Below are 23747 nucleotides of genomic sequence, written 5' to 3'. Positions count from 1 at the left end.
TAGCAAGGGAAAAAGGAGAAAATATTTTTAATATAAATTATACATAGAACGTAATTTATGTTGTGTAATTTATTCGTATTTGACCATTCGTATTTCCTTCATGCCTGTTAACAACACACACACACACACATATATGTTGTATTTGTGCTGATAAATAAATAAAGGGAGACTAGTATAGATGGTCTCCTGGAGTGAGCCGAAGGACAGAAAGGGGAAGCAGTGTGTTCCCTCCCATATTTGGGCATACCGGGGGTTGTGACACAATACACACACACACATATAATTTTTAAAACAAACAAAAACAAAACAACACATACAAAAAACTTTCCTCAATTTCATCAAGCATGTCATTTGGTTACAGGTCTTTGTGCATCAATTTTTACAATTAGAAATAAAATCACTGGTTATCTATCAAACATGACTAATTACCATTACCATTACTAATCAATCCTTCATTTCAAACAAACCTTCTTTCCTTAAATCCTTAATTATCTATTAAGCAACACATATTTTCTTAAAGCCAAATTTATTTGAAATTATATTTACAGGGTCCCATTGTCAATTATTGATTTCAGCTTTGAATGGAACTTTTTTATAGACATATTTTAACATTTAAAAATAAGCACTAACATTTGAGTTACAAACAAATTGAGTGGTATTGAGGGTGATGAGAGATCCAAACCTCATTCTAGCACAAAATTCATTTAGTAATCTGGGAACCATTGCAATGTATCAGGCTAATCTACTTTGCAGAGTTATCAGGATAAATGGAAAAACAAAAATAAAGTTTACTTCTTTACTAGAAGTAAAACAGGCTACAGATGTAAAACCATACATAAGAGTGCATTAAATTTCCCAGGAATGGCATTTTTAATTCGATTATATAACAAATGTCAAGAAATAGTTTTAATATCAGAATTTGGATACATGTGGAAATTCAGGGCAGAGATTATTTTAACGGTGTACTTGAAAAATAACAGCTTTTAATTTGGTACCCTCCAAATGTGATTTACAGATCTACATGGTTCCATAAGCAAGTTTGGTCTAGTGACTAAGTCACCAGAGACTGTGAGTTCAAGTCCTGTCTTAGCCATGAAAGCCAGCTGGGTGACCTTGGCCAGTCACTCTCTCTCAGACCAACCTACCTCACAAGGTTGTTGTGGGGAAAATAGAAGGAGGAAAATGTGTTGGATGTATTCACTGCCTTGGGTTGTTTGTAAAAATAATAAATATGGGATACAAATAAATAAGTAAAAATCTAGAATTCCCAACCTGGGCATACATCAACTCAATGAAAGCAAAAATAAAGAAAGAAAACCCATATTTAAAAAAATCCAGCTGAATATTTTAAATTCATGAGTAGTTATCAGCCCTCACTAGCTCAGTCTTGATCTATAGTTCAATGTCCAAGGTCCCCTCCAATCTGAGATCAATGCCTCACAACACTATGGACCTTGTAAAGTTGAGCCAATTATCTCCACAATATTATTGCCTCTCCAAATCATTAATAAGTTTGGCTCTCATGCTATGATGTCAGTCTCAAAATGTCCTCTAGAATGGTGGGTAGAGTAGCTTCCCAATGACAGGAATTCCCACCTCATTCCACCACCCACCTCTGGGAGTCTCTCCTTTTTCAGAAGCCAAGGGGCTAAGGTGCCTTGACTTCGTCTGTCCTTTATTATTGATTGGATAAATAACTGTCACTCTCACAGTAAATTTTTTTTTAATGTAAAGCTAATTATAGCGAGGTGAACAGCAAGGGCAAAGTATGTGTTGCTTCCAGCTTTTAACAAGTCAAGCTGGCCAGCTGGAGGGAGCAACAGTAGATGTTAGTGAACAATGAGATACTGTACATGCCAAGTACTACAAGGAATTGAAAAAGATGAGAGAAGCTGACATCTGTGAGGAAGTAATTACCTATCCAAGTTTGTCTCCATGCCCAGACAAGGTTCAATGGGAGGTTTTATTACTTTATTGTGCAAAGATAACAGTTTACAAATGTGAACACTCAGATCCCGGTAGTGGTGCAAACTATACACAAATACCTTGTGTTACTCATGGGATCCAATTTCAGGTGCATTACCAGTTCAGAATTGGTTAAAAATTTAAATAATATTTGTTCCTTCCTCTAAAATATTAAGCATGACAAATATAAACATGTATGTTCCTGCTCCTGTTGTAGATTGGAATAGTTCTACAAGAAAATATGGATGCCTAAGTTAGGTGGGGTGTTTTTTTTTAGCATTTACAAAGATTTTGGTAAGCAGAGCAGCATTTCTGCCAATCAGAGTTAATTGTACTTGAAAAAACAACATTATTTTATTTTCCTGACAACTAGCTGTTGTCTTTGTCTTATAAAGCATATAAATAGACTGATTGGCAGTTAGTACCAAAGGAACTGACAGCTCAATAGGTATACTGCTGCAGAAGAAAAATAATTTTTAAACTAAACTGCTCAGGATAAAGCTTAATCAAATAAATTAATAAAATGGTTTGGGTTGAAACAGAGATAAAAGAATTTTGTGAAGAAAGCCAATTGGGCGATTATAAATGCAGAGAAGGTGATGGCAAGAAAAGTAAAAGGGTCCATGCAGAAAGGAGAGGAGTACGGAGAGAAGATTCTGGAGATGGAGAAATGGAAATAAATAATAAGGAAGGGAAATTGGATGTAGAAGAACATTAAAAGCAAGACGGCTCGTATGAGGGCACGCAGTATAAAGTGACTGCAGAGATTCAAAAGGACAATCTTTTGTTTGAAACTGTGCCAGGTGTGGTCTTAGAGAAGAAAAAAGATTGCTGATGTTATAAATGCAGTTTGGAGTCTAGTGGGGCTGTGTGTGAATTGCTGTTGCTACCATGGCCAACATTTACTGCATGCATGTCAGCTGATTCCCAAAACTATTAAAAGGTCTTCTCAGAAGCTGACATTTGTGTTCAACACTGGCAACCCCTTTGTTACTTCCAGGAAGACATTCAGTAAAGGGAGTAACTGTAGTCAAGGAATTAGGTCAGCAGTTTCCTGTACTCCAGAAATAGAAGCAAGGAGAAGTAGATAAGAATTGATTTTACAGGTCACTCAAAATCTAAGATTATGGATTCGTTTGTTAGGAGGAGAAAATACAGAATTGAAGAGGGTCTGATGGCTGAACTGGAGTTTGTGGTAGATTAGACTGGGAGAAATGCTGATGTTATGAGGGATAGTAGTAGTTTCCCCCTTTAAAATAATAATCGTGGGGAAACTTTTTTTTACTTAAATAAGAACAGTATATAGGGGAAGATTGAGTGGGCTGTAATGGATTGCATTCTCATATGTAGATGAATGAATTGCTCATACTGACTTTTCCAAAGCGATAATTGGATGATTCAGAATCAGAATAGAGCTGGAAGGAACCTAGGAAGACTTCTAGTCCAGCCCCCTGCTCAAGCAGGAGATCCTATACCATTTCAGACAAGTGACTGTCCAGTCTCTTCTTAAAAACCTCCAGAGATGAAGCACCCACGTATGAAGGCAAGCTGTCCCACTGGTTAATTGTCCTCACTGTTGGGAAGTTTCTCCTCAATTCCAGGTTGCTTCTCTCCTTGATTAGTTTCTATCCATTGTTTCTTGTCCTGCCCTCTAGTGCTTGGAAAATAAATTGACCCCTTCTTCATGGCAGCCTCTCAAATACTGGAATACTGCTGTTATGTCATCCCTAGTCCTTCTTTTCTCTAGACTAGCCAAACACAAATCCTCCAATCTTTCTATGTTTAAGCCTCCAGGCCTTTAATCATCTTAGTTGCTCCTCTTTGCACTTTTTCCAAAGTCTCAATGTATTTTTTGTGATGTAGTGATCAAAGCTGGATGCAGTATTCCAGATGTGGTCTTACCAAGGCCTTAAGTGATACTAAAACTTCATGTGATTTTGATTCTATGCCTCTGTTTATACAATCAAGGATTGTATTAGCTTTTTTGGCTGCTGCTCCACACTGCTGACTCATACTTAAGTGATCATCCACTAAGACCCCAAGTTCCCTCTCACAGTTACTGTTTTGAAGCCAGGTTTCTCCTAATCTGTACTTGTACCTTTAGGTTTTTTGGCCCAGGTATAAAAGTCTGCTTTTCTCTACATTAAATTTAATTTTGTTGGATAGGGCCCATTGTTCAAATTTGTCAAGATCTTTTGGATCCTGAGCTTGTCTTCTGGGGTATTGAAGCCAGTTCAGTGTCATGTGCAAATTTGATGAGTTCTCTTTCTATTCCCTCATCTAAGTCATTTATGAAGATATTGAAGAGTACTAGAACAGAACCTTGTGGTACCCATTGCTTACTTCTCTCCATGTGGATGTGGTACCATTAAGGACTACTTATTGAATACAGTTTGCCAGCCAGTTGCAAATCCATCTGGTGGTGATGCTGTCTATCCCACATTTTTCTAGCTTACCAAGTAGAAGGTTGTAGTATATTTTGTCAAATGCCTTGCTGAAGTCTAAATATACTATGTCCACAGCATTTTGCTCGTCTACTAATTCAGTCACTTTGTTAAAGAATGAAATAAGATTGGTTTGGCAAGATCCATTTTTAACAAAGTTATATACTAGTTGTAACTTTATTTGTTTCTAGATGTTTACAGATCTGTCCCCACTCCCCCCCCCCCAGGTATCTTCCCAGATATTGATGTTAGGCTGATTGGTCTGTAGTTTCCTGGGTCTGTTCCCCCCACCCTTTTTTTTGAAGCTGGGAACCACATCAGCCCTTTTCCAATCCTCTGGTAGATCCCCAGTGCTCCAAGATTTTTTAAAGATATGATACAGTGGTTCTGAGATAACATCTACTAGCTCTTTCAGAACTCTGGGATGTAATCCATCAGGTCCAGGTGATTTATATTCATCAAGGTCAGACAGGTGTTCTCTTACTATTTTCTTGCTTATTTTAATTTTTATTTCTAGTCTGTCTTTTACCGTTATGGATGGATGCAGTGACGTTCAAAGAGGGAAGAAATGGGATGTCTGTCATTCCCTTGAACTGTTGGGAGAATGAATGCAGAGAGAAAAGTGGAAAAAGACGAGGGTGCAGCATAACAGGTGTAATAGGCAGAAGGCACAAAATATGCCTGTCAAACCATACAATATGAGCAGAAATTACAGTGCTTCAGCTGGCTAGATCTTATGCCATGAAGGGCTTTACAGAGGAAAACGAGCACACCAAGCTACCACTGATGATGGTGCGTTTGTAACTGTACTAAATGTTTTTTTTTCTTTTTAATGTTCTTATATTATTTTAGAAACTATTTAGAATCTTCATAAATGGAACTGTGTATAAATTGATGCAATAAATACATAAATCCTGTACTTGGGCAGTATTTGCTAAATTACCATTGAAGATTATTTATCGTATTGCACATTCACATCATATTTTGATTAAAAAGCCCAAGAGATAAAAATATAAAATATGGAATAAAAAAATTAAAATACAGAGAGTCCTCAACTTACAACCACAATTGTGCCCAAAATTTCTATTGTTAAGTGAGGCATTTGTTAAATGAGTTCTGCCTAATTTTACGACTTTTCTTGCCATAGTTGTTAAATGAATTTGGCTTCCCCATTGACTTTGCTTGTCAGAGGTGGTAAAAGGTGATCACGTGACCTTGAGGCACAGCAGTGATCATAAGTATGAACCATTTGCCAAGCATCTGAATTTTGATTATGTGACCAAGGGGATGTTACAACAGTTATAAGAAAAATGATCATAAGTCACTTTTTCCAGTGCCGTTGTAACTTTGAATGGCCACTAAATGAACTGTTGTAAGTTGAGGACTATCTGTATTATAAATGCATATCTAGACTGCAGTTATAATTTTTTGCTTCATTTGTGACAGTCAGGAAATCAGCAAAGACCATTGAAGAAAATATGAAGTACAATTTATTAATAATGACTATTTTCCTAAAACAGTGAATTGGACTTTGGATCTTATTTCATGCTGTCTAAATTCAAGGTCTACCAAGGAATAGCTTAATGCCTCAGAAAAATGGACTATTTTGCAAATTAAAAGAAAATGGGAAGCAACTTACATTTTGACCACTTTTTGCAGATTTCCACTTTCAAATCGTGCTTCAAAGATCAAAGTGTTATCCCAGTCATTCCATGATTGAGGAAGCACTTGCTTTGAAGGGAAACTTCCCCCTATTCGAGAATATCTAAAGTTGGGGTCCTTATTGGCTGTTGAGAGGAACAGAATATACTTAATCTTCAGTGGCAAATTATTGCTAAAAACATTTTCTTAATATATTTCATTGATTATGAAAAGTCGTTTGACTCAGTAAGCAATTTCAGCAAGCAATAATTAATGCATTGTGTTAGGAATATAATCTAACGGTTGGGTTGGCAATAGATAAATCATATAACAATGCTGTACCTGTTTCTTTAAATCATGCTGTAAATGTGATTGGCTGCTGTTTCCTCAATCGGCCATAAGATGGAGCCAGAATCACCGTTAGATGCTGATCTGATCTGATCTGATCTGAGTGTTTGGAAGCTGGCTGTTAGAAGCGCTGTGAGCTATTGCAAGTTTTGCAACTGCTAGCAAACTTTGTGTACCGGACTGTTCGTATGATTATGGACTATGTTATTTGGATTATCCCTTAACTGAAAGATGTTGATGACTGACTCTCTTATCTGTGTATGACTTGGACTGTTTGATGGACTCTGATACCTCTATTTCCATGAAAGTAAAAGTCTATTTAAACTGCAATGTCTCTGTATGCTGGTTTGTGTGTTCTCCAACACAACTCTCACAACGCTTCTCTGAACGCACTCACTCTCCCAACGGGGAGCTTACCTAACACATTGCTCAACCAAGCCGTAGACATTGCTTACATAAAGTTACTACAATCAATATATAAAAAACAATGGCAACAATTTCCCTTAATGATCTTAAAGTGGAAAGCAATATAGAACGACAAGGCGATGCAACATCACCTATCCTTTTCTCAGCCTGCCTTGAAGAAGTATTTCGCAACTAGAAAGGGAAAACGATGGAATAAAAATCTATTTAAATCTATTTAAATCACTTAAGATTTTCAGATGATGTTGTTTTCTTCTCACAAGACCGAGAAGAGCTACAAAGACCCATAACGAGCTGCATGAAGAAGGAAAACCATTTGACTTAAAAATAAAGCTGAAAAAGTGCTACATTATGTTAAATAAATTCATCAAAGAAAGAAAAAAAATATATATCTGGAGAAGAATTAGTTGTAAACCACTACATATATGAATCTCAATAGAAGGCGATACAAAGAAGAAATTGAACAGCAACTTAAATGTAGTTGGCAGACATTCAGCAAGCTAAGCATTTTCAAGAACAACCTTCCCCTATGCCTGAAGAGAGAAGTTTTCAATCAGCGTGTGCTACCTGGTCTAGCATAGGCCAGTGAAACATGACACTAACCTTACAATCGATACAAAAGCTACAAGTGGCGCAAAGAACCATGAAAAGATACATGCTTGGCATTACAATGCAAGATAGAAAGACCTGAACACGGATTAAAGAACAAAAAAAAGTATGAAATATCATCAAGAGAGTAAAAGAATTGCAATGGAAATGGACTGATCACATAGCAAGAGAACAGATGCCAGGTGGTCATAAAATGGATTCCATTCTGATAAAAAGTATCCATGAAAGAATCCTAAAACAAGAGGGATTGACGACATCAGCAAGTATTGTGGGCCCATTTGACAAAAGAAATCTCAGGACCGTATTTGGTTGGAAATATAATGACAAGGAAAGTCTTCTAGATTAATAAAAGTCCTGTAAGGGGAAAAAAAATAACTTCAAGAAATTGGGCTCAAGACATACAGTAATTCAAGGAATAGTAGAAGACAGACAGGAAAAGCTAAGGAGATATTTCACTGCATTCAATCAAAAATGCAATTTTTCTATTCAAGCCTAGTGCTTAAAAACAAAATTCTTGAATGATTAAAGCAGAATGTGGTTGTTTATCAAACTGATTAGCATCCTTAGTCATAACTGTGTAAGGCATATCTTCACCACTACTCTTTTATTCTTTCATCCTTCAAAAATCTAAAATTTAAAATCATATCAGTGAAGCAATAAGAACAATGACAGAAAGGTAAATGTAGCCAAGAAGCAAATATAAGAGAGCACTATCCTGAGGATGCTTAAAAATGGGAAGGGGGAGACCAAGGGAGGGGAGGGGAGGGAAGGAAAGGGAATAGAGCCACAGTTCTGAATGGATTAAACCCTTAAGGAGATAACAGGGTATGAATTATCTTCAAAAACACTGATCCTATTGGCACAATAAAACCTTTTAAAAATTAATAATCTGTTACATTAACTAAAAGGATAACCAAAGAAAAGAACCAATTCTGGCAGAAAGAACATTAATTCATTAAAACTAATATACTTCAAAAGAATTGTGGCATGGATTATGGAAAATGCTGCGAATTGTACATTTAGTGTTACAAAGATTATGCTGCTAAAATTTATGATTCTAAATTCTAGAGCTTTTTTTTGTCTTTTGTATTAGAATTTGCATGTAGAATTCTACTTTAACATTACTTTGTACAATAAAGGTGTAAATAATTAAGTTATATGTGTGTTCTCAATAAAATGTGGTCAAACCTTCATCTGATAAATACACGACAGCACCTTCCCCTGGATCTGGACACGGAGGCTCGATCTCTAAACCTGTGGGATTATAGAGAGGCTCCGGATGAGATGGAATCCATTCTGGAAAGAAAAAGAAAGAAAATAGCTTTAAAATGATGTGTTAAAAACCAAAAATAAAAATATCCTGTTTTCCTCAAAATAAGACCTATCCCAAAAATGAGACCTAGCATGTTTTTTACCCGTGCACCTAATATAAGCCCTACCCCCAAAATTAACTCTGCTGAACAACCTGTGCAGACGGCTGCCCACCCATTCCGTCTGGTTACTTGTGGTGCCACGGCCACGAGACAAGGTGAGGGGTGATGGAGCTGCCCCACAGCACTGCACTGGCTTACCTCAGGGCCTCCTCAGTCAGTCCATCCATACCCTGACACCTGCCTCACGGCAGTAGCACCAGCAGCCAAGTACAGCAGGAGTCCACTCGGCTGCCGGCCCACTTCTTCTGCTTGCTTGTGTGGTTGCAATGGAGCAGGAGGCTGAGTGGTGTGCTGATGCTATGGCCGCGAGGCATTTCAGGGTGTGCATGGCATAGATCCGGGGGCCCTGAGGTAAGCCAGTCCAGGGCGCATGGGGCAGTTGCGCCCACCATCACCCTGCCTTACCTCGTGGCTATGGCACCAGTATGTTGCTCAGCCTTCTGCTCCATTGCAGCCCCGAGTAAGCAGAAGAAGCTGCTGCATGGGATCCCTGCTGGACCAGGCTGCCGGAGACATCGTCACAAAGTGATGCAGGTGGTGGGGTGTGGGTGGCCTGGTGGCGGGGACCCTGAGGTAAGATGGTGATGGGCATGTGGGGCAGCTCCACCTCTGCCTCACGGTGGCAGCGGCATTGGCATGGCATGCAGCCTCCTGCCTCACCACAAGCAAGCAGATTTGGGCTCCTGTACATGGGGAAAAAAGTAAGACACCCCCACCCTGAAAATAAGCCCTAGTGCTTTTTTGGAGCCCAAAAGAAAATAAGACCTGGTCTTATTTTCAGAGAAACATGCGTGTGTACAACTCTGCAACAAAGATCTTGTTATATTTACTTTTTATTATGGTTTCATTATTACTTTAATCTGTATTTTATAAATAGGTTTAATGTATTTTAATCAATTATTTTAATTATATTCCTGTTCAGATTTTTTAACAGAATCTGTAGAAATTTTTAAAACCATAACAAAATGTAATAACTAGATACTGAAATATATAATAATTATATACTTGTGGAAAATTTTGTACAGTACATTTACAATTGAATGTTATATTTTTTCCTTTAAACTTTATTTTATGTTTCATTAAATTAACACCACTTTTTAATCAAATATTCAAATATTTCTTCTTGTGCTACCAAAATGGAAATCTACTTTATAACCTGAACAACAGAATTTTAATGAGCAGTTATAATAAAATTCTTAAGTTAGGGAAGAGTCTTCCTTATGTTGTTAACTAGTTATACAGTAACATCAATGTTGACACTTTATTAGGAATAGGAAGAAAATTTATAAAAATAATTATAGGAACCAGGTGAGCAGTGTGGTGGCATAGTGGTGAAGATGTTTGCCTCCCATTTGGAAGGTTGAGAGTTTAATCCTAGGTAGCAGCAGATGTTTTTCTCTCTCGGGGTGCAAAGAGAAAACATCTGCTGCAAACTCTATGTAGGCATTAGGAAGGGCATCCGGCCAGCAAATGCTCAGCTCCATTCAGCCACCCCGATTCTACCCAGAATTAAGGGATTACAGGGCAGTAAAAAGGGGGGAAAATATAGGAACAGGGTGGCCAGTTAAAAAAAATCAAGTGTATTTGTACTGGTAGAATATTCTATCATGCCACAAGAGCTTCTAAACTGAGTGACTTCATTCCACTAAAAATATGTTAGCATAATTTTTTTTATTCATGCTTCCCTTGTTATATGTGGGGGTTGCTACAATTGGTAGGTTTATGTAACCTACCTTCAAGTTATTCAATTTTATCTTAAATAGCAAAAGGCTGGTTTTGCCAGAAGGTGTCATCAGAGGAACTCAAGACTTTAGCAGACACCCCCCCCCCCCAGCACAATATTTTTTGCTAAGGTCCTATGCAACCTTAAACAAACAGAAATTTCTTTCCAACACAATTTCTAGGAAGTAGATAGATAGGCACTTCCATATCGTTTATTTGGAATAATAAGGAAGCAATTTGCCACTAATTGCTTCTATGTAGAAAATTTCCCCATCTACAGTTCTGAAATTTCCTGGTGTTCACAATCAAAATATTGAACAGATTCTGGCTTTTCTTAGCTTCTCAAAATCAGTTATCAAGGTTGGCTAAAAGCTACTATCTGTTCTTGAATTTGGCCTATAATCACAACAAAAATAGAGATTCACAAAAGCAGGCTAGTCTTCAAAATAAAAGGTTAGGTTTGTCATCTTAAGAGTATTAAATTAATTTTGATTTTTTCCACTTGCTGTATCTGAAATTAAATTAAAAGAAGATACCCAAAACAAAGTATTCATATAGTATTCTATTTTGCCATGGTCAGTTCCCTTTGTAGGGGAGGCCTGCTGCCCGAGATGATAAGGCTAAAACGATGGCATTACATTCTATCTCTCTAGATGTCTCTGCTTATTTCAGTCACCCTTTGGAGCAAATGTTTCTCTCTTTAAAAAGTCCTTAGAGCAAAGAAATTAGCGTTGGTGATCGCAGAAAATGCTTGTGTCATCATGAAGTCTCTGCTGTTATCTACTGCAATGCTTTAAACCCGTCCGCATATCTAACTCCAGTGTTTCACTGCCATTGCAATTAATTCAAAGGAATGTTAAGTTGATCAAATCACAGAGCAATAACACATTCATGAATATATTCATTGGATTATCCAAATAGGCACAATTGCAATCCTCTTCTCTTCCAACTAGTGTAGAACTGTAACTGAGGATGGGATTGCTCCGCTGACAAGAAAAAGATATACAATTTTTGAGAATATTTAGGCTTGATGTAGTTGAATAGTCAATTGTTAAAACTGTTCTTTCAATATGTCCAATCTCCTATAATGGAGTTTTCCATTTCTTTACATTTAAATTTGAAAGCTGAATTAACCGAAGCAATGCAAAGTGATGAATCAAGAAAAATATATTTAAGTGGTTGCAGCAAGTCAGAGAGTGCTTTATTGGAAATAATATTTCTTTGTGACCTACCTATCAATAAAATGTCACATTAGAAAAGGTTAAATTATTACTTACCAATATGCTTAATTTTTTCTCTGATAACTTCATACTGATGTGGCCAGCGTACTAAGTGCAGATCTCCTGCAGCAGAAAGGCCATATAAATCTCGTGGTTCACGAAGTCGTGGCACCCATTTTCCAGAGTTATATTCCAATAAAATCTGTGTGGTCCGTGGCAAAAGTTGATCACAAAAAGAATCTATAAAACAAATATGTGCATGTGTTGATCACAGATCAATTTTGAGCTTGATGCTTCAATACCCTTCCCTCTGCAATCATGGGTGGTAGATTTAAACAGCTACCCATTTTTCTGAAATTCAAATTTTTCAAAGAATTGTGTTCTCACACTTAACCCAGCACTTAATACATAGACTTATGAATAAGTAGAAATAAACTGATCTGACTAATAGAATAAAAATGTTTTTTCCTAAAACTTAAGCGCCCCAAAATCACTTATATGATTGTTAAATGCTATAAGCCTCCTCCACATTCAGATCTGACAAAAGAAGTAAGTTATTCATTATGATGATGTGGCAGATTGCATTTAATTTTTAGGATCTGATCTTAAACGGTAATAAAGTCTTCTTTCCTTAGATTTAAGAGTTTTTTTAAAAAATCTTGGAATTGTATTGCTCAAACAAACAAAAAACTTGTCATCTCTATATCTCAAATAAAAATATTATTTATGACTGTGGCATATTGCAAACTTTGCAAAAGCTGCAAATTAGCCAAAATAGCAACAGAAACTGTTCCACAAAACAAATGCAGAATTTATAAGACTTGACTTTGAGTGAAGGGTTAGACATTTATATGGTATAATCTAGTTTGATGGGGGTATATTTGAAATAATCCATAGTTTGACGAGAATTGCACAGTGGCAATAGAAAAATAAAGATGACTGAAGTTGCAACATTCTTAATCAATACAACTAGGAGAAAATATTCTGCAATGTAACATGAATAAATGAATGAGAACAAGACGATCTAATGCAGATTTTTTTTACTATTATTTGGAACATTTAAAGACCCAAACAAGAATAGTTTTGAATGTGGAACAGACCAGTTTTGGTAGTGCCAAGAACTTGAGAAAAATGAATTTAAAGGAAAAAAGTGGAAAGGAAACGACAGGAATAAAACATGTAAATATGAAAAGCTATTAAAATATAGATTAATGTCCCAGCAGAATGAAAGAAAGTGGACTTAAGAAACTATGAAAAGTGAAAAAAGAATGAAAAGAGTTCCATAGAAGACCGAGGAGTTATTCTTCAATGGGAAGTATGAAAAAGGAAACCTGACGAATGATGGAAGAGGCGAGGCAATGATGGAATTATACTGGATGGTAGAAACATATTTATAGTTTACAGAAAAAAAGATTGCTAAGAATGCAGTAAAAATAACAAAAATGGTTAAAATGAAGGGGCATAGAAAATTTAGAACTATTCTGATGGAAATTGAATCTAAATTGAAGTATGGAAAAGAAATCTTCAGTTAGGAACCATGAGTAGAATGAATGGAATTAAAAGTGATAAACTGAAATGATGGAATGTTGGAAAGCATTTTTTGTGGGACGTGTCTGTGTGTACACAAGCCATATTTTTTTTTATTTTTCAGCAAGTCACTGAGAAACGTAGCAATGTGAGAAAGGAAATTAATTGTGCACGTGTTTACTCAGATAAAATATATGATAATAAAAAGTTTGAATTTTGGTATGTTTTGTGTAACAATGGAGATGAAGGTAACTGATGAATATAGTGCATGTGATATGTAATAGTTTTTAATGTATTTATAAATAAATATAGACAGAATGCTTTTGGTGACATTTGTGGTGGAATGCAGCCCAGATTCCCAGGAGGGAGGGAGTGCATTCCAGAGGAGCAAAAGAAAACTAAGTTTGTGTGGGAGAGAGAGAATTAAAACAGTTCATCCCTAGGAGTTCTCAGAGTATATTTTAATAGTGCAAGTAGTCTGCTTTAGTTTGGCAAGATTTCTGTCTATAGGAGGAGAATGATAAAGGAAACTGTTTAGAAAAACTTGTGTGTGCCTTTCTTGGCTTTTGGAGTCTGATACATTAGAGGTGTATTGGTTGGAAATGTGAATATACATATATCTCTTAATGCAGATGACGTGATGATTTTCAGAACTTGGATGATATCAATTTATAACAAGACATGTAACTCTGAAAATTAATGTATCAAAGACTATTGTAATTACCGTATTTTTCGGAGTATAAGACGCACCTTCCCCCCCCCCAAAAAGAGGGTGAAAATCTGGGCGCGTCTTACACACTGAATACAGATTTTTCGCTTCCTGAAACTCCACCCCCTTTGCAAAAACAGCTGTGCATAGCCTTTAGGAGGCTTCCAGAGTGCTCCTGGGGGCTGGGGAGGGCAAATATGAGCGAAAATTGGGCCAGTTTTTGCTCGTTTTTGCCCCTCCAGCCCCCAGGAGCACTCTACAAGCCTCCTAAAGGCTAGGCATGCACTTTGTTTGACAAAGGTCTGCAGAGTGCAAAAACTTTTTTTTTCAATTTGCCTCTTCAAAATCTTGGTGCGTCTTATACTCCAGTGTGTCTTATACTCTGAAAAATACAGTAGTTTTTGTCAGGGAAAATGTAGTGAATTATTCCGTATGCTACATAAATGGCTAAAGCTAGATGAAATAGATGAATGTGTACACCTTGCAGAATTGTTTAACGTAAGAAAACAATTGAGGCAATCTGAAGATGTACAAATGCTGGCAGAAAGCAGGAATTACATGGTTTTTGCAATGAATAAATGTTTGCTGAATGAAGTAGAACAAACTTCCACTCCCAGTCCACTGGATATTAGATATGTCAGAAAAACTGAAACAGAATGCAATAGGAATGGTGTACTTAACAAGTATAAATAATAAAATAACAACAGATAGATTCAGGAGTGAATGGAAGCTAAATGAACACGTACTAGTATGAAATAATTATGCTGAGATAGCTTGGTCATAAAGAGAGAATAAACCAAGTTAGAAAAAAATATTTACAGAGTTAATGAGTTAAGAGAAGGGAACAATCAAGGACCTTGATAATTAAATGGGGTTGATAACTTCCTGAAAAACTGAGAGGGAAGAAATTTAATGAAGAAAAGGCAATGCATGAAGAAGAGGATGGACACAGTTAAAGAAAGAATACCTTGTAAGGCTTAAAAAGTAGGGCGAGACAGTAAATATTGTTGTGTAAACTAGAATTAGATATATTTTCTTATCATCTTGTGGTTTTAACATATGTAGATTACACTTTCTTAATTCCTTTTCTGGGCTGCTAATTAAAATTCCAATTATGATGAGCATATAGGTATGTTCATTTCTTAGTATAAGAGATAATTCATCAACAAAAAAAAGTGAACACAATTGCTTCAGATGTGTTCTAATATATTTAGAAGGCATTATGTATGCCAACCTTTTGCTACATCTACATGGCAATTCATTTTTAATATTACTCATATATATGTACCCTCGGTTTTCAAGAAATAGGACTAATCAGACCTGCAACAAATGCACACTGCTCAAGATCTTCTGCTCCATATGGGATAAAGGGATCATCATCCTAAAATACAAATAAAATAAAAGAGAAAATGTGATTCTTTCCTGCAAAATGAAAATTAACAATTTGGTAAAAATAACTATTAACATTCATGCTTAATTATTAATTTTGTAGGACAAAACTAAAAAAATAATAATGAGGCAAAAAGAAAAATAGATTCAGGTCTTTGGATACAATATGGAAAATACGCATATAGGATGGCCTGTCCTATGGCATCAAATAGGGTGAATGTGCTCCAGTCCTTTCTCTTAAATGTTGTCATCTGGCGGGATCTCAAGACACATTTTCATGTTAGTCCCAGCCCTTTTGAAAAATCTCCCCTTTGAGATTCAGAGGGCTCCCACTTTATTAGCTCTCTAGAGAGCAATGAAGATTTGGTTCTTTACCCAGGTATTGGGCTAGGATGGAATGAGAACAGCTAATCTAATTATAAATGTAAAGTTGTTTGGATGTTGTGGCATATAAATATGTTGTGGAACTCTTATAGAAATGTATTGCTATATCAGCTAGATATCTATTCAGTGTTATTGTGAGCTGCCTGGAATTATCATGTATAAGGTAGTCATATAAGTTTCCTAAATAAATAAATACAGGTTAATCACAGTGTACATTTGGTAAAGAACACAACATGGATTGCTAGAGATCAAAGCAGAGAATAATATAGTACTTAAACCAAACTATGCATATCTTTTAGTTGTACACTGTTCTGCCTCAAGCGTTGTAGGCTTGCTCGGGGTATGCAGTTAACTCCACGCTTAGGAATCTCTTTCAGATCAACTTTATTATCAGACATTCTTAATAGCAAAACCTACAGTTCAGTGTTAAGATACTTTGGACTTTCCATGATCTGTCCCATCACGTAGTGTAAAAAGATGATGAATTTATCCCCATACTGAGCGGAGATGTAGAATGCTACTATTCCGGTTCACAAAGGCATTTAAACTGCCCCGCTATAAACTTTGCATGTGGGCAAGATACCCCAGTGGCCAATCATAAACAGAGATGTGATCACATGTCATGGAACTACATTTCCCATAAGGCAGCCTCTGCCTACATTTCCCATGAGGTAGTTTCTTAAAGGAGACAATTCTTAATTCCTACACTAGCTATATACTGCTGGGGCAGCACATACACAATAGACTACAATTCATATCACAGTAGTCTCAGCATCTCAAAGGGGTGGTAGGGGAAGGAACTGCAATTCAATACATCTTATATTATTTAATAAGGCAAGATTACTATGAATTAAGATTTCTGTCTCTGAAATACTATATTTGATTTTGCCCATCTGGTAGATTTTACCCAACTGGTACGAACAGGCTGAGATGATATTGAGGTTACTTTCTTAGATGTCAGGAGGTTGAAGGTATAAAACAGGGCTGTCAAACTCACGGCCCGCAGGCCAGATGCATCACATGCTGGTCAGGCCCATGCCCAGTTTACCAAAGGGGGGAAAAAGTCCCAATACATCACATGACATTGCCTTGAAGACAAGAATTTGACACTCCTGGTCTAGAAGCAGACCTTATCAATGCCAGTTCCTTCCCCTGCAACATTTTATCATTTGGGTTGAAGACGGCTATTGACATTATGGCCTATTAATGAGGCTATAAAGATGATCCTGTCTTGTATAGTATTTGTTACGGAAGATTCCAAACAAGTCCTCAGGTCCGGGCTGCTAAGGAATGACTGAGATATATTTTTATAAATTTATATTGTTTGTTAGATCATTGCTTTATTATTTTGTTGTTTCTATTAGATCATGAGCTGCTTTGAGACTTGGATGGAGGTACATAAAAATGATGGTAGTAAAGAAGTAAATATGAATAGATGCTATTTTCTACTAAAGTTATTAAGCACTAGGAAATGTGATAATTATTTATGGAAAACGATTCTGTGTCTGGATATGTGGCATTTGGCTAGGAGAATGGCTACATATATTCGATAATAGCTTAAATGCAATACATTTCTGTAAGAGGCAGTACAATGTTGGGATTAGCAGGTTTGGATTTTATAAACTGCACATTTAAAAAAATTGGATATAAAAAATGTAATGTGGAGAAAATATTGCGCAGATAACACAAGGAAGTGCACACTGTATATTTTAAATAATTGTTATGGTATCTACTGCATACAATTTAAATGCGTATGAGGAAATATACAAGTAGGAGAGGAATAGTTATCTATACTGTATATTTCCTTTAATAAATAAATGGACTATATAGCTTAGAATTAGCTATGTGTAAAGTGCATACAAGCCCAGTAATTAATTAATTAAATGTTAGAAGAATATACAAAACTGAAAGTTAAACATACTGAGTTGTAATTTTCACTGGTTAATTGTTCTATGTACTGCTTGTCCTTATTTGAATCTTCGGACATAATCTTCTGAAACCAGGCCCTTTATTTTTCCTCCACAGACTGAAACATAATCAAAATCTATTATATTGTACACTGCAAATATACAGCCTCCTTTGTTAATATTTCTAAAAATGTGTTAATCAAGCTATTGAAAGCTTTCAGTATAGTAGTATAACATACTGTAAAAACACAAATAAAAAGATTAAAAATCAAAGATTAAAAGTACAGTTTAAAGAAGCAATCATTAAAATACCACTGAAACAGACTAATTAAAAGCACTACGTATCAGATGAAGTTCTAGGAAATTAAAAAGCTCTAGGGTGAAACAGTAGCTCAATAGGTGCTACATGGACACTTCTGGAAACAGCATTCCTTATCTTGGAATACCTACTTCAAATTACCCACCCAAGTAGGCACCTGAAACATTGGAAGTAGGGCCTTACTCTATGATCTCAGGACTTAAAAAGGAATACATGTCACAGATGTTCTTCCACATAGTGCAGTCCCAAGATATAATCGTACTGGAAGAAAACTGGGAACCAATAAGTAAAATATGTACTGTCATTACCATGATAATACACAATTCCACTTGATATTCTACCTGTCTTATTTTATATCAACCTAAATATTTTGCATAAATATCCAGATAGCCCCATGAACAATCTTGTAATAGCCCTGTTATCTGCAATACTCTCCACCAAAAATATTAATAATTTTCAGTCACTTGCACTTTTTGTTGTTGATAGTAATTTGAACTATAGTCTCAGTTCTATCCACATATGTTTTTCTGGACACTTATGTAATATTCACACTTTACTTAAATATGCCATTATTGCTATATTAATGTGTTTAAAATTGAGGAAAGGATAAATATCTCTCCACATGTTTCATTTATCCAATTGAGGACACATTTGACTGTGTTTTAATTATAATTTATCTTTATCTTTACCTTTTTGTCATCCTGCCATCTTTACTCTTCTGGTTCCTTATTTTTAATGTTTTAAATAATTTGTAAACTGCTCAGAATTGCTGGGAGTCAGCCAATGTATAAAAGTAATAAATAATAATAATTAATAATAATTAATAATAATAATTTTATGCCATGTGAGGTGTACCAACATAGAAACAGAAAAATATGACACAGTGTCTGCCTCTTCTGTACCACTTTTGCTGTCTGGTAAAATTTCTTAAGATCTACTATATAATGCTATAAAAACGTAACTTTTAAATATATTTGTAAAGAAAAAGCTAGTAATTTCCATTGCCTCCCAGTAATGTTATCCTTTGACAGCCAAACATAAATCAAGAATAAGTATCCATTGAAGATGCAACTGACTAGAAAGTCTAAGAACTTAGGGCTGCTAGTCTTGTGGTTACCTTATATATTTATACTGGTTGAGGGTGAGATAAATCTTTTGAAGAATTCAAAATCATTGTCATGAAGACCAGGCAAAAAAAGGAAGGTTGTTGTGTTGATAAAGGTGCAATTTTGGGAAAGGCCCTGTGACAGCTAAGCCCAACAGAGTCTTGGGTACTTTAAAGATGGACTTTGATTAAGCTACAGTTAGAAGGCAGGCAGAGAAGTATCTGAGAAAGGTGGGTACTTTTTAAAAGAGCATTCCAGCTTTAAAGAGTTGTGTTATTCAGCCTAAAATACATGATTGTATCTGCAAGCAATTATTCTGCCTGGAAAAAAATGTATTTTGGCACAAGGATGGGTATATAATTATTCCATCTGAAATATAACCCTTTCATTCCTCAGTTTGTGGTAGCTGATAAAAGCTGTTATTAAAGCTAAAATGTCAACATAGATCCACATATCTCAAAGTTACTTAGATTGAGAAACATCTCCTTAAAGTATCTGTTCCTAGTGCACATTAAAACAGTATCCCCATACTGTCCTTGTTGCTCTCTTGAGCTTGGTTGTTTTCTTTCATTACCCAAATAGGTAACATCTTCAGTGCTAGAAGGGAATGGGATTTTCTCTATTTATATACTACTGGCTTGCCCTGTCAGTGTTGGTGGAAGTGTTCTTGGTGGTTCCTTCATTAGACTTTTGTTTACGGTTAGCTTGTTTATCAGAGTATGTAGTTCCTAGTTGGGTAATGAAACATTTGCAGCAAAACAACCAAGTTCAGAGAGGCACCAAGGACATCACAGTTCAAAGGTGAGCTACAAATATTCTTTTCTACCGAAAGCAATATGCAGACACATACTTTAAGGAGATGTTGCTCAATCTAAGTAACTTTGAGATATGCGGATTTCAACTCCCAGGGTTCTCCAGGAAATTCTGGGAGTTTAAAAGTTCACATTTAAAGTTGCAAGACTGAGCAACACTGCTCTAAGGTTTTCCTCTTTAATAAATCATCAATTCTGCAGAAACACTAGTTAAATAATTTCTAGGTACGGTAGTTTCTGCTAGATGGAGACTGATCCAATTAAACAGATGGATTTATGACATCAAAATGGGGGATTTTCAGCAGGTCAATAACTCTGTACTGTAATTATTTCAGGAGCCTTAGAGAAAGTCCAAAGTGCAATTTGAAGGCGTCGCAAGTCCTATTTGGTTGAAGATGGAAGATTATGGCTCAAAATTCAGTAGATGAGTCTGGAAATTATCTCCTCCTAATCCATCAATCAGATTCTCCCTCCCCCATCTCACTTGCATTCTGAAGAATTCAAAATCTTGCATGCTATTAGCCGACAACCTGCTCGGCTTCATAAAGCTATCGCCTTAACGTAATCCACTGCCTGCGATGCTTTTCCGTTACCTCCCCGCACACTTAGAATAATTCGAGCTCAGCGATGCACACTTCCACTGTATTCTGTGTTCTCTTCCTTCACCTTTGTACAACTCGTGGCTGCTGATTCCCGAGTGCCGGGCAAAGAAGAAGAATCCCTAACCTCGCATGGCTAAATTTCAGTTACGACCTCAGCATCCAGCCCGCAGCAATGTCAAACCGCTGCGCTGCCAGGGCGTGGCTTCGGCACTCTCTCGTGGCCTGTGATGGCGGCGGCGGCGGCCGTGAATTCCAACGAGGAGAGCGTTGCTATAGCGACCCCGAGCGAGCCGATTCTTTCCTAGAATCGTTCGCCTTTTCTGCTCCTTCTCCCGGGAGGCGCCTAGGTTTGGAAAGGCAGCCCCGCTTTCGCGGCAGGAGGGACGAGAAATAGATGCCCCCGCTTTCCCTTCGAAAACGGACTCGGAAGGAGAAAAGAGGGCAATGTCTTTTTCTTAATGACTTACACTCTTTGGTTGCACTTCGCCCTGTTCGCAACTCTGCTACTTACAGAGAGAGAGTTGGTGAAATCGCTTCCTAGGAGCACAAAAGGGAGGGAAAGATTGACGAGAAGTGCGCTTACCTGCATGGTGCCATTGTGAAGATTGTGAGTTTCCCTCCCAGCCTTCCTATCCTGGAAAGATCCGGCAGAGATTGACAAAAGTTCATCTCAGCTTTGAATCCCCTTACAGTGAAAGGATGGCAACTTCTGGCTGTAGTTGTTCACATTTCTGCACACTGACATACTTGGCCACCTGTATAAATGCAGAGCCTATCATGCTTTTATATTTGAACAGGTACATTAACTGAAAATTTATGGGAGAAAAAAATGTGTATATATGTGTATTTTGGTTCTGACTAGAAGCATTTGGCATGTCTGCACTGCCAATTGTACACCTATAAGCACATCACGTGTGACATATTTTTTAGAATATGTAAGAAATTTGAACCAGCCCACAAACTGTCATTTCCCAAAGTGTGGGTTTGGTTTTACTGTTTATATAATATATGGGAAATGACAGTTTGTGGGCTGTCTCTTTTCCCAATACTAAAATAGATTTGAGAAGAGCAAGGAATTTGATTACATGGAAATGTTGCTAAGCGTAGAACTGTTGAATAAATTTGCTGCTGTTTCTGCTGTTGTCTTTTTATGCACTTATAATTTTACATCACATTTTAAAATCAGCTAAATTCAATAGGAATAAGATTGTGACTGAAAGAATCCTAATTATTGAAACAGTAAATATCTTTAACAAGTAATGTTAAATTCAGCTTTTAAGTAGTGTGATTTGCTTGCTTACTGTAGCAATCCTGGAAATTATGTTTCTAAAGCATTAGTATGGATCATTGAAAAGAACAACAAAGATGTAATGCTTATGATTCAAAAATGTAAATGTGGCATGAGAAGCATGGATAGGAAAAATTTAGCAAATGAATAAATAATACATAATAATAAATAATAGTATAAATCATATTTTATGTATCATTGGAAAAGTGTTTTTAAAGATCTTTGCAGCTTGTTCTTATACATAGCCTGCCAAAGGAAAAAATATAAATTATGAAATATAGAATCTACCAAGCTTCCCTTCCATGGGCAGAAGACAATCCATGGGAAATGTGAATCAGTAATCCATGGCTTTCAGTAAATGAAAAGAAATAGGAGCTGTCTTATTCTGCTCATGAACATTTTGAGAATAGTTGCTTACAAGTTCACATTCAATTTATATCAGATTGTTAAAATGTAATCATTAATCGCACAGCTTTAACATTGATCGTATATTATATAAACAGTAAAACCAAATCCACTTTGGTTCCCTATGCAAACACAAGTGTTTAATTTGCTCATTTGTGATTCTGAATGATTCTGTCTCTTGGAATCTAGCAGAATTTGTGACTTGAGGTCAGTTTAGGATGCATTGTCGATGAGGTACTGCTTTCTTATCATAGAACAGTGATGGCGAACCTTTTTCGCCTCGGGTGCCAAAAGCACATACGTGCGTGATATCACACGAACTCGAGTGCCGACCCACATAACGTAATGTCCCCGCTCACCTGTGTGGACCGTGCATTTTTGCACAAGGCTTCCTCGCCACTCCCTGCTCTGGCTGCTTCCCCTTGGATAACACCCAGTGAGGGGAGAAGTTGCTCTGCCACTAACAGCAGAGATTGGGGTGGGAGTGGGGGGATGCTCAAGTGTGCTCCTGTGTCAAAAAACCTTCCCTTATCATTCTCCTGTGTAAAGATTGGGCCCTTTTTACAATGGCAGGTGTGAGTCCAGTTGCTAAATTCTCCCCTTCTATTAAAGAGGATCCTGGGCTACGTTCCCTCTAAGGTGCGCGGCTGCGCTAGCGCGCAGGTGGCAAGAAAACACCGCGCAGCAGTTTTCAACTGCCGCGCAGTGATTTCTATTGCCACAGGCTTTGGAAGCTGGGGAGGTCCTTTGCAGGCAGCTAGAACGGGCCGCCTGCAAAGGACTTCCCCAGACTTGCTTTGAGGAGCACGGAGCGACTGAGGCTAGTTGTGAAGCCCCAAAGCTCCCACCGCCACCGGAAGAACTGCTGCCACCACCTCCTCCTCCTCCTCTAACAGGCAGCACTGCCGGATTTGCCGCCCGGCGCTGCGGCTGAGATGAAGCCGGCAAAGCTCCAGCCGGCATCTCCGCGCGTGGCAGCGGCGCCTCCCCTCTGCCTGCCCCCTCCTCCTCCTCCGCCGTGCTTTTGAAGAGCCATGAGGCTGCGGGAGACAGTAGGAAGGCGGGGAGGGAGCAGGGGGAAAAAAAGCCTCATGGTTCTTCAAAAGCACGGAGGAGGAGGAGCGGGCACGGGTTACCCAGCGCTGAGCTCAGGAGCAAATCTGGTGGTGCTGTTGGAGGAGGAGGAGGTAGCAGCAGTTATTCTGCTGGCAACTCGTCGGCAACTTCAGCAGCAGCCCTGCCCACAATGAAGAAAGCAGAGATGGAGCAGATCCACGCAGATGACGTCGCTGCAACATGACTGGAGGAGGAATTCTGGGAGTTGAAGTCCACAAGTGTTAAAGCTGTCAGGTTTGAAGAGCTCTGCATTTTTTTTCTAGGGGTGGAAGGGTCTTGTAACTTGACAGCTTTAAGACTTCCATGCTTCAAATGCCAGAGTTCCTGAGCCAACAGGACTGGAGGAGAAATTCTGGGAGTTGAAGTCCACAAATCTTA

At 37.5% G+C, this 23747-nt stretch overlaps 1 protein-coding gene across 3 annotated transcripts in view; it reads right to left on the bottom strand.

The window, feature by feature from the left end:
• The window catches only part of AGBL3 (AGBL carboxypeptidase 3), a 41349-nt gene extending 20120 nt beyond the window's left edge, over positions 1–21229 (bottom strand). The window contains exons 1-6 of one of the 3 annotated variants that reach the window (XM_081957309.1): positions 20625–20951; positions 17736–17840; positions 15362–15422; positions 11863–12045; positions 8619–8726; positions 6049–6196 (exon numbers count right to left, since the gene is read on the bottom strand). In XM_081957309.1, the coding sequence (XP_081813435.1) occupies positions 6049–6196; positions 8619–8726; positions 11863–12045; positions 15362–15422; positions 17736–17801 (566 nt within the window). In that variant the 5' untranslated portion in view covers positions 17802–17840; positions 20625–20951. Of the gene's footprint in view, positions 1–6048; positions 6197–8618; positions 8727–11862; positions 12046–15361; positions 15423–17735; positions 17841–19157; positions 19185–20624; positions 20952–21143 lie in introns of those variants that run through there. The other 2 variants (XM_081957310.1, XM_081957311.1) reach the window with 2 other exon arrangements.
• Positions 21230–23747: the final 2518 nt, after the last annotated feature.

The sequence above is a fragment of the Natrix helvetica genome (assembly GCF_964273705.1).
Source record: "Natrix helvetica genome assembly, chromosome: 6".
Lineage (NCBI taxonomy): Eukaryota > Metazoa > Chordata > Lepidosauria > Squamata > Natricidae > Natrix > Natrix helvetica.
Note: the sequence above shows the minus strand (reverse complement) of the source record. Positions and strands in the feature narration are given on the sequence as shown.